Source organism: Perkinsus marinus (genome assembly GCF_000006405.1).
Source record: "Perkinsus marinus ATCC 50983 genomic scaffold scf_1104296966482, whole genome shotgun sequence".
In the NCBI taxonomy this organism is placed as follows: Eukaryota; Perkinsozoa; order Perkinsida; family Perkinsidae; genus Perkinsus; species Perkinsus marinus.
Window position 1 is genome coordinate 201,232 of NW_003203876.1, and position 9,876 is coordinate 211,107.

The 9,876-nt window shown below is 44.7% G+C and overlaps 4 protein-coding genes across 4 annotated transcripts; 3 read left to right on the plus strand and 1 right to left on the minus strand.

The window, feature by feature from the left end:
• Positions 1 to 606: 606 nt before the first annotated feature.
• Positions 607 to 1,611, plus strand: Pmar_PMAR028320 (hypothetical protein; the record flags this gene model as incomplete). Its single annotated transcript, XM_002769104.1, has 6 exons — positions 607 to 667; positions 713 to 815; positions 860 to 1,009; positions 1,056 to 1,220; positions 1,267 to 1,380; positions 1,420 to 1,611. The coding sequence occupies exons 1-6, from the start codon at positions 651 to 653 to the stop codon at positions 1,609 to 1,611; spliced, it is 741 nt and encodes a 246-aa protein (XP_002769150.1). The 5' UTR covers positions 607 to 650.
• Positions 1,612 to 3,249: 1,638 nt separating this feature from the next.
• On the plus strand, positions 3,250 to 3,882 carry Pmar_PMAR028321 (DEAD box ATP-dependent RNA helicase, putative; the record flags this gene model as incomplete). The annotated part of the gene is made up of 1 exon (XM_002769105.1): positions 3,250 to 3,882. The coding sequence occupies one exon, from the start codon at positions 3,250 to 3,252 to the stop codon at positions 3,880 to 3,882; it is 633 nt and encodes a 210-aa protein (XP_002769151.1).
• Positions 3,883 to 3,892: 10 nt separating this feature from the next.
• Pmar_PMAR028322 (ATP-dependent RNA helicase, putative) lies at positions 3,893 to 4,585 on the plus strand (the record flags this gene model as incomplete). The annotated part of the gene is made up of 1 exon (XM_002769106.1): positions 3,893 to 4,585. One exon carries the CDS (start codon positions 3,893 to 3,895, stop codon positions 4,583 to 4,585), a length of 693 nt encoding a protein of 230 aa, XP_002769152.1.
• Positions 4,586 to 6,006: 1,421 nt separating this feature from the next.
• On the minus strand, positions 6,007 to 7,548 carry Pmar_PMAR028323 (RNA helicase, putative; the record flags this gene model as incomplete). Its single annotated transcript, XM_002769107.1, has 1 exon — positions 6,007 to 7,548. One exon carries the CDS (start codon positions 7,546 to 7,548, stop codon positions 6,199 to 6,201), a length of 1,350 nt encoding a protein of 449 aa, XP_002769153.1. The 3' UTR covers positions 6,007 to 6,198.
• Positions 7,549 to 9,876: the final 2,328 nt, after the last annotated feature.

Genomic DNA, 9,876 nt, shown 5'->3' on the forward strand with positions numbered 1-9,876 from the left:
AAAAGATCAAGTAGCATTATTATTACAGAGTTGTCACCAAATATGGCACAGGCACTAGTGAAATATCGAGGAATTCTGTTGAGATCTCTAGCCGATGTGCTCGGCGAAGTTGATCCTCATAAATACATCCCTCTCAGTGAAGAAAATCCAATACCCGTTGGGAAGGTTCGAGGGGGATCCTATACGGGTTCTTCCGAGGTGAGAACGTCATTCATGGAAGATGCTTTTGGAGAATAGGAGTTTGAACATCGCCGCGATACCTGGTTCAGATTTTGACCGGAGGCACAGCTTTCGCTGAGGAACCTCATAGATTCCAGTTTGACGCCCCACCTCGACATGCTCTGGTGGAGTTCTCTTTCTGTGTTAAGTGATATGATGAGGAGTTCATCAGGCTATCAATAAGGCTGCAAAGAGCAGACATGCATATGACTCAACAGTGGCTATTGAACTTAGTCTACTTTGGGTCAGACGGGCCAGGTGGGTGCGGTTGGATCGCTGTTGCGGTCCCCGCTGATTCGAGCAGATTTCTGCTGTATCTGCGTCGAACCTCGTCTAGAGTGAGAGCTCATCATTTGAAAGATCATTGTGAAGTCTGCGGAGCGGATGGTCGCAATAGCAGGGGCTTGTGTGTGAGCCCGGTCTACACCCACATGGAGATCGCAAATGAGTCAGCTGCCGGCTTCTGTTAGTAGGAAGGAATGGAGTGTTCAAGATACCGGAGGCAACGGGAGATGTCGCCGTTTTGGAACGGGCCACTTTGGGAGACCTTCTATTCGCGCTACACTCGGACATGCACGCTATGCTCAACATGCAATGTATTTCCTTACTTTTATTTGCTCTCCGATTTGCTATTATGCAGGATTATTATTGGAGACGAAATATCAACATACCGATAAGCGATCGTGGTAGGGTAGAAAATGCATCGAGGTGCCCGAGGAGTGCCTTGGAGGTCTTAGCAGAAAGCCCTTACTCACAACTTGCTACTCCTCCTAGGATCGAAAGCGCTGAAGTGAGTTCGAGAAGTGCTGGCCTATTCTCAGCGCTCTCTTTTACAGGGAGAAGTCATTCTGCGATGGCTTGAGTGGGCCCAACGCCGTGCACATGGTGAAGGTCTCGGATGGCGCAAATGGATTTCCGAGTATGGTTACGAACGCCCTGTTGGTCCTGAAGAACGGACGGCAATCGAGGATAATGCAATTGATGAGCCGAATTTAGAAGAGGTGAACTGCTGTGTTGCTCAAGTTTTGGTATGGAATTTGTGTGCAGGGGAAGATTCTGACGGACTCGTCACGCTCGGATGAATCATCGGAGCTGGACTTCACTGAGGAGCACTTGCACTCAGCGAATGCCGGTGTAATTCTCCGTTCGTGGCTCGCCAAGGTAAGTCGGTACTGCGTTTTCCAATGAGTGTGGATTCAGGCGCGTGTCGCGGTCGCGAGCAAACCAGCGCCTCTCCCACGAGTATCGGATAAGTGGTTGACTCATCAACAGCGGGCTGTATATTCGGATAGCGAGAGTTCTCCAGCCTCTTCGCAACGTGAAATGATACCTGCCAGCGTTGTTGAGTATGGTGGAGATGATGACTTGATCCATGGAGTCACTGATGCCTAATGAATGAGCTACTAAATTTCTTTGTGTGGGAGCTTGAGTTGATGCACGATGCGAGAGAATGAGTGACCTTGACGAGGCTGACATCTCGAATGTTGCTGCGCGTCGTTGATCAGAACTTATGAAATCTCGAAGGAAATTTTGAGGAAAAAAACGAACGGAAATTATACTCGCGAATTCGGTTGGAAAGAGAGCCCAACGCAGGGGTGGAGGATAATATCGAAAGGGTGGGGCAACTATGCCACTCAAAGAAATGCTTTATTACAATGGGTTGGTCAGGTGGGGCGACTATGCCACTCAAAGAAATGCTTTATTACAATGGGTTGGTCAGGTGGGGCGACTATGCCACTCAAAGAAATGCTTTATTACAATGGGTTGGTCAGGTGGGGCGACTATGCCACTCGAAGAAATGCTTTGTTACAATGGGCTGGTCTGGTGGGGCAATTATGCTACTCGAAGAAATGATTTATTACATAGAGTCTCTCCAGTGGGGTAACAATGCCCCTCCATGGAATGTATTAAAACAATGAATTTCTCGAGTGGGGCAACTATGCCACCCTAGGAAATGCATTTTTTCAAGGGATCTCTCTGATGGGACAATCATGCCATCCCGACAATATGTGTTATGACAATGAATTTCTCGGTTGGGGCAACTATGCCACCCAAGAGATGTCCCAGTACGACGAATTTATCCAGAGGGGCGCCTATGCCATCCCGAGCTTCTCCGTAGTACAATGACCTTCGCGAGCATACTCAACTCAGCCGCAACACGGGGAGCAATTCCGCTTTTACTAAGGCGGAATGCATCTGGGGCAGATATGCCATGCTAGCCCTCCAGCGCTACGTATGATATTGCCTAGAAGAATCTGGTCATTCAATGACTGCTTGCTACTGTGGATAAGCCCTCTATCTATAATTGGCATATCTGCCCCACGAGCGGCGAAATTCATTGCCACATTTCGTCTCAATTGGACTTACCATCGACGAAATTGTTTGGCTGCGGATTTGATTGTATTCGGGTCAAAGGAGTAGTCACTCTTAGTAAGAGCCGAAAAGACCTCTAAAAGATGTGGTGAGTGCACCCACTGGCTCATGAAGAGAGCTTTACCCAATACGAATACAACTGTTACCTTTCATTGTGTTAATGGCGCTGACTTTGAAATAGAGAATTACCCCAGCGGATCAGGATTGTTAGTATGAGCGAAGGCAATATGTGGCCAATTTAATTGGCCCAATTATGGGTGTGAATGTATCTCTAATGGTCGTACCCCTGTCTGCCAGGCTTTTCGCCAAGATGTTGCTCTCGAAGCAAATCTATCATTCAGGCGCGCGCTAGTTTTCTGTGGCCCGCACAGAGGACGGCAAGCCTCTTAGCTATGTCGAGAAGTGGAACGGATCCTTCGAACCCTCGAGTAGCAGAGAATCTCGGTTCAGCTGTCAATCGCCGCTCCTGTCGCTGATAAGTGTTTTCTTACCATGTGAATTTCGTTCAATGCTCAGAATCGATCGAACGGACTATGGAGGCAGCTCACGGTTTTCTATCTATTCGCTAGGCTTAGTGTTGACCACATTTTCATAATTTTGAGTAGTTTTTCCTGTTTAGAGTTTACTCGACGTGTTATTTTACGACTAGCGCCTATCATGTCTACTGCCAATTCGACTCAAATTGGCACATCTACTAAGCCGCTCGTTAAGAAAGAGGTTACTAAAGCTGAAGAGGCAACCAGTGAAGTCACTGAGGCTACCAAGGAGTTGTTGACTTCTGATGATTGGAAAGAGAAGATTCATCGTCCCACTGCCGATGCTCGCGTGAAGACTACTGATGTTACTGCTACTAAGGGTAACGACTTTGAGGACTACTTTTTGAAGCGTGAGTTGCTTATGGGTATCTTTGAGAAGGGTTTTGAGAAGCCCTCACCTATTCAAGAGGAGTCTATTCCTCCAGCTTTGGCCGGTAAGAATATTCTAGCTCGTGCTAAGAATGGTACTGGTAAAACTGCCTCATTCCTTATCCCTATGTTGGAGAAGGTTAATACCGACATCACTGATGGCATCCAAGGACTTGTCCTCGTACCTACCAGAGAATTGGCTTTACAGACATCTGCTGTTGCTAAGGAACTTGGTAAATATATGGATGCTCAAGTTATGGTCACTACTGGTGGTACTTCTTTAAGGGATGATATTATGCGTTTATACAATACGGTGCATATCCTTGTTGGTACTCCTGGACGTGTATTGGATCTTACCAATAAAAGGCGTTTGCTCTTTGAGTGATACTTGCACTATGTGTGTTATGGATGAGGCTGATAAACTCTTATCACCCGAATTCCAACCTGTTGTTGAAGAATTGGTCCGATTCCTACCCAAGGAGAAGCGTCAAATTCTTATGTTCTCCGCGACATTCCCGGTTACCATATTGGATTTCAAGAATAAGTATATGCCTGATGCTGTTGAGATCAACTTGATGGAAGAACTCACTCTAAAGGGTGTTACCCAGTTCTATGCCTTCGTTGAGGAACGTCAGAAGGTTCATTGCTTAAACACTCTTTTCTCCAAGTTGACTATTAATCAGGCTATTATATTCTGTAATTCCGTCAATCGTGTCGAATTATTGGCCAAGAAGATCACCGAGCTTGGTTTCTCATGCTTCTATATCCATGCTAGGATGTATCAGTCTCATAGAAATCGTGTATTCCATGACTTCCGTAATGGTGCTTGCAGATGTTTGGTATCTTCTGATCTATTCACTCGTGGTATCGATATTGAGAATGTTAATGTGGTTATCAACTTTGATTTCCCTAAGAACTCGGAGACTTATCTACATCGTATTGGTCGTTCCGGCCGTTTCGGTCATTTGGGAATTGCTATTAATATGCTCACTTATGATGATAGGTTCAACCTTTATAGAATTGAGCATGAGTTGGGAACTGAGATCAAGCCCATCCCAAGCCATATCGATGAAGCTCTATATTGCTAAATACGTAGTTAGTAGTCGCCACTAACAAGTCTCAAGATGAGGGGAGTTCAACGGAATGATGATTATGATGCTCCCTATCTATCGGAAAAGGGGTTCCTTGATTTTGTTCCATTGCTTCTTATCCATAACTATGTATATGTCTACTTTTATGGGCACAATGTACGCGACATCTCTCCGTTGGGAACATTACAAATGTGTTGTATGCGTTGTGTTGTAAGCTGGTGGTGAAAATGGCAAACACAGGGAATTTGAGAATATTTTATAGCACGGAACTTGACGGTTAACATGTTTGTTGGGCTCGCATGCTCGTGAGATGCAGAAGGCACTTTTTTGTGTTCGCCTCGAACACATGGTCAGCTCGGGCATCTGATTTGGGCTCATCCTAAAGTGGCTCACGGTAGACTTATACCAACTAACTTTGCTTTAGTTTCCGCTATGGATGAGCTGTCGGTTGGGGTGACACTTGATGGGTTGATAATAGGAATATCATAGTAACTACAGATGAGCATTTCGTAAGTGAAAGAACGCTGATATGGGATGCATTGCAATGGGAAGACTAATTACACCTCTCGAGTGGGACTTTCCCATATCTCCTAGGCAGTGTCTTGACGTTAACTACGTCACAATCATATTGACTCTTCATTTGCTGTATAGTAGTGAGGTCCTACCGCTGGTTGCCGAGGGTACCACAGTGGAACTTCCATCTCTACATGGTTCGGACATAAACGTGGCCGATATGGTCTTGTACAAAGCCTCTCATCATGCGAGCCCACACAGTATCCTTTCAATGAGGTGGAGTAACTGGAGGAACACTGCATTGCTTCTGCGCAGTTTAAACATGTTCCGCAGCGCTCCATGCATACTCCGGGATGAGGTAGACACTATTCGAGCTATCACACAATCCTTCACTTCTGCCAGCCTAGTAAGGGCTAATAGCGAATTTTCGCACATTTGGGTAAAAACGATTCTCTCAAATCCAAAATGTGTACGGGGCATGACTCAAGGAATGCTCTTCCTCGCTTCACTCACTGAATCGCTTTCTCGGTATTTACCACTTCTAAAGGTCATGGTGAGCAGTTCGTTATGTCAGAGATCTGTCAACGTGAATCCGTTCTATTGTGGAAATCTCAGTTGATCAGTGCATTGGAAAACTCCTTGATTATAATAATGTATTATTCCACTACCGTCTTCATGAAATTTCACATAAAGTGCTCGAATCCTGTGACGAGAGCGATAATAATACGGCACTAATGAGTCCCACCGACCATCATGAATTTTTGGAACATTCTTTTCACGACCGTCACATGTATCGAAGTGCTCATGAGTGATAACGTGGCAGTTTCGCTATCATGATGCTTCCTCCACACACGCGGGCGAGCGTCTTGAGTATGTCCCGACTATAACACAATACATTGAAAGTACTGCTAATATTTCCAACTGTGAGGCAGCACCTCGTCCACAGTGCCACTCGTCATCGAAAGAGACATACATCACTATAGACAAGCAATGAAATAGAGGAACCCCTTTTTCGATAGATAGGGAGCATCATAATCATCATTCCGTTGAACTCCCCTCATCTTGAGACTTGTTAGTGGCGACTACTAACTACGTATTTAGCAATATAGAGCTTCATCGATATGGCTTGGGATGGGCTTGATCTCAGTTCCCAACTCATGCTCAATTCTATAAAGGTTGAACCTATCATCATAAGTGAGCATATTAATAGCAATTCCCAAATGACCAAAACGGCCAGAACGACCAATACGATGTAGATAAGTCTCCGAGTTCTTAGGGAAATCAAAGTTAATAACCACATTAACATTCTCAATATCGATACCACGAGTGAATAGATCAGAAGATACCAAACATCTGCAAGCACCATTACGGAAGTCATGGAATACACGATTTCTATGAGACTGATACATCCTAGCGTGGATATAGAAGCATGAGAAACCAAGCTCGGTGATCTTCTTGGCCAATAATTCGACACGATTGACGGAATTACAGAATATAATAGCCTGATTAATAGTCAACTTGGAGAAAAGAGTGTTTAAGCAATGAACCTTCTGACGTTCCTCAACGAAGGCATAGAACTGGGTAACACCCTTTAGAGTGAGTTCTTCCATCAAGTTGATCTCAACAGCATCAGGCATATACTTATTCTTGAAATCCAATATGGTAACCGGGAATGTCGCAGAGAACATAAGAATTTGACGCTTCTCCTTGGGTAGGAATCGAACCAATTCTTCAACAACAGGTTGGAATTCGGGTGATAAGAGTTTATCAGCCTCATCCATAACACACATAGTGCAAGTATCACTCAAAGAGCAAACACCCTTGTTAGTTAGATCCAATACACGTCCAGGAGTACCAACAAGGATATGCACCGTATTGTATAAACGCATAATATCATCCCTTAAAGAAGTACCACCAGTGGTAACCATAACTTGAGCATCCATATATTTACCAAGTTCCTTAGCAACAGCAGATGTCTGTAAAGCCAATTCTCTGGTAGGTACGAGGACAAGTCCTTGGATGCCATCAGTGATGTCGGTATTAACCTTCTCCAACATAGGGATAAGGAATGAGGCGGTCTTACCAGTACCATTCTTTGCACGAGCTAGAATATTCTTACCGGCCAAAGCTGGAGGAATAGACTCCTCTTGAATAGGTGAGGGCTTCTCAAAACCCTTCTCAAAGATACCCATAAGCAACTCACGCTTCAAAAAGTAGTCCTCGAAGTCGTTACCCTTAGTAGCAGTAACATCAGTAGTCTTCACGCGAGTATCAGCGGTGGGACGATGAATCTTCTCTTTCCAATCATCAGAAGTCAACAACTCCTTGGTAGCCTCCGTGACCCCCGTAGTAGCAGCGTTGTCATCATCGCCCTTTATTTGCTCTTTCTGGACCAAAGGCTTAGTGGAAGTGCCAATTTGTGTAGAAGAATTGGCAGTAGTAGACATGGCTAGAGGCATGCGAGTAGTTGATGTTGAATGTAACGAGTTAGGGAAGGGGGTTGCGTACCGTTGAGGAAATGCAAGAGTTAAAGATGTCACGTAAATTCAATTCTGTGCGTCGAGTAAAAAAATCGCAAATGCGGATTTTCTCGCCCATTACCGTTTTGTTGAGTTGTTAGTGTGTGAACGTCTACATGGGATATATGAGGAAATGTACAGTTCTTGAAAGGACTCGTGGTCAACTACATGTGTTGGTGACAAATATTGGAAATTTTGAGGAGAATCTTGTTGTTTTTTTTACACTTCTACCCACTCGAATTCACACATAAACTCTTCGAAGAGTCCGTTACCAACACCTCTGCGGTTTGGGTTTACCTTGAACCAAGAGACACCGCGCCTCAAACTACGGGCAAGAGAGAGCGCCAAGGGAGCACTCAAGGAAGGGGAACGGACAACGAGAGAGCAAAGTCCTTAGTCCGCATCTCGCTGTCGAGTGATTCGAGGGTGCCTTCACCGGCGTACAGAGTTCGATAACGTACCCGAGTCGCTACTCAAGAAGGCGAGATTGGCGTATTGAACGACAGGCAAATGTATGGTCTCGATTTTGAGACCTTCATGATGATTTGGGTATCTTGAGGTTGACCATGTAAGATACAAATCAGGTTCGAATACTGACCATTCCAGTATCATACTCAAAGCTGCACGCTGAAACAACCCATACCACACCATCGCCGCTTCCTAGCTCTGTGCCTAGTCTTTGTGTTAGCTTAGGGAGTTCGTCAAACACTGGTTGGAATTCAACCAATGGAAAATCATTTTCTATAAGTAATTGGATTCTCCTCTGCATAATGTTTATACGATTTATGAAATTCTCACTCGCTGAAGTTTCCGCGAAGTAATATTTTCAACACCTTCAATTTTTGAGAGTCCGAAAGTCAGCTTTGAGCGATATCAACATGATAACAATGGAGTTCCACCCGTTTCACGTGAAGTGGCGTAATACTCTGTGAAAACGCGTCATTCGCGGTGATACGCAGTAGTCGCGGAATACATTTTTCACAAGTGATTCTCATATCACTAGGGTAAAACTCCAGTGTGAACCAAACCGTTATGCAAAGTGATATCTTCAACACCTCAATTCTTGGGGGTTCGAAAGTCAACTGTGAATAATATCAACATGATAGCAATGTAAATTCATTGACCACGTTTTAGAAGCATCTCGCAGTGTACAGTGGTACTCTCAAACTGAAGAAAAGGCATCTCGAAAAACTGTTCAGTTCGCACTGTGAATATTTCCCAGGTCATTTTGGGTCCTCAATGACAGAATGTGGCATTGACTGGGGATGAGGCTTGGGTGAGGATGATGCATGAGGGAGTCACAATAGCTTAGGAGGTGGCTAGAAGGTTGAATAAGCAGCTTGGCTCGAAAGGTAGTATAGGGTCACCTCTTGCGATCGGGAGCGATTTCGGAGATGGATGGTATGAAATGATGCAGGGAATTAAATCGGGGTTAAACTCATTCAGAACTTTCCCACATGTTAGGAACATGTTAGTATATATGAGAAGTCGAAGTTGCAGAGTCGGTTAGCCGCTGTAAAGGTAGGCGTAGTGGCCATTGTTCCCTCGTTAATTATAGGAGTTTACATACGAATTCGTGGAAGTGTACAGAAACCAACGAAAATGCACCAGAGGTTTCTCAGAATTTTCATATTTTAACTAACACATGTATGATAATAAGGAAAATATGGCAATCTTCACAATGAGAAATTCTGATTTTTTCCATTTATTACTTCATTCAATTAAATTAAATTAATTTATTTGTTACTTTTCGTTCATTTTTGAGAAAAAATATGGGAAGCCAACATGTATTCTGATACTGCCGTTTCCCTCAGCTCCCGTGGTGGAGTCAGCGGTCAGAGTGGCAGCAGCTACAGCTGGATCGGTGTTGTTGACGGAGGCGCGGGTGGCCCCTTCTGGTGGAGACCTTCAGAATTGACAAATGATGTTCTCGGGGAGCGGTGTGGATCATGCGCATGCGTGCTGTGGTGAAGTTGATTGCCGTAGATTTGCCTGGAATGAGTCCCCTGGCTGGGGGTTTATGTAGAAGGTCCACGTATTTAGCGATGTGTGTGGTTCCTCGAGTGACCGTCACTCAGTGACGGTTTTGAATTTTGTGGCGCGTGACGATGGACCGATTCCTTTTCTCAGCTTTGTCCTGAATCTATACAGATTCGCCGTCTTGTGTAACATTCACAGTGAAAGTGCCGCAGTTGTATAGTCGGTGTTGGAGCCTACGGGAATTAGCGCTCCGATGAGTTCTCATATTGAGGGCAA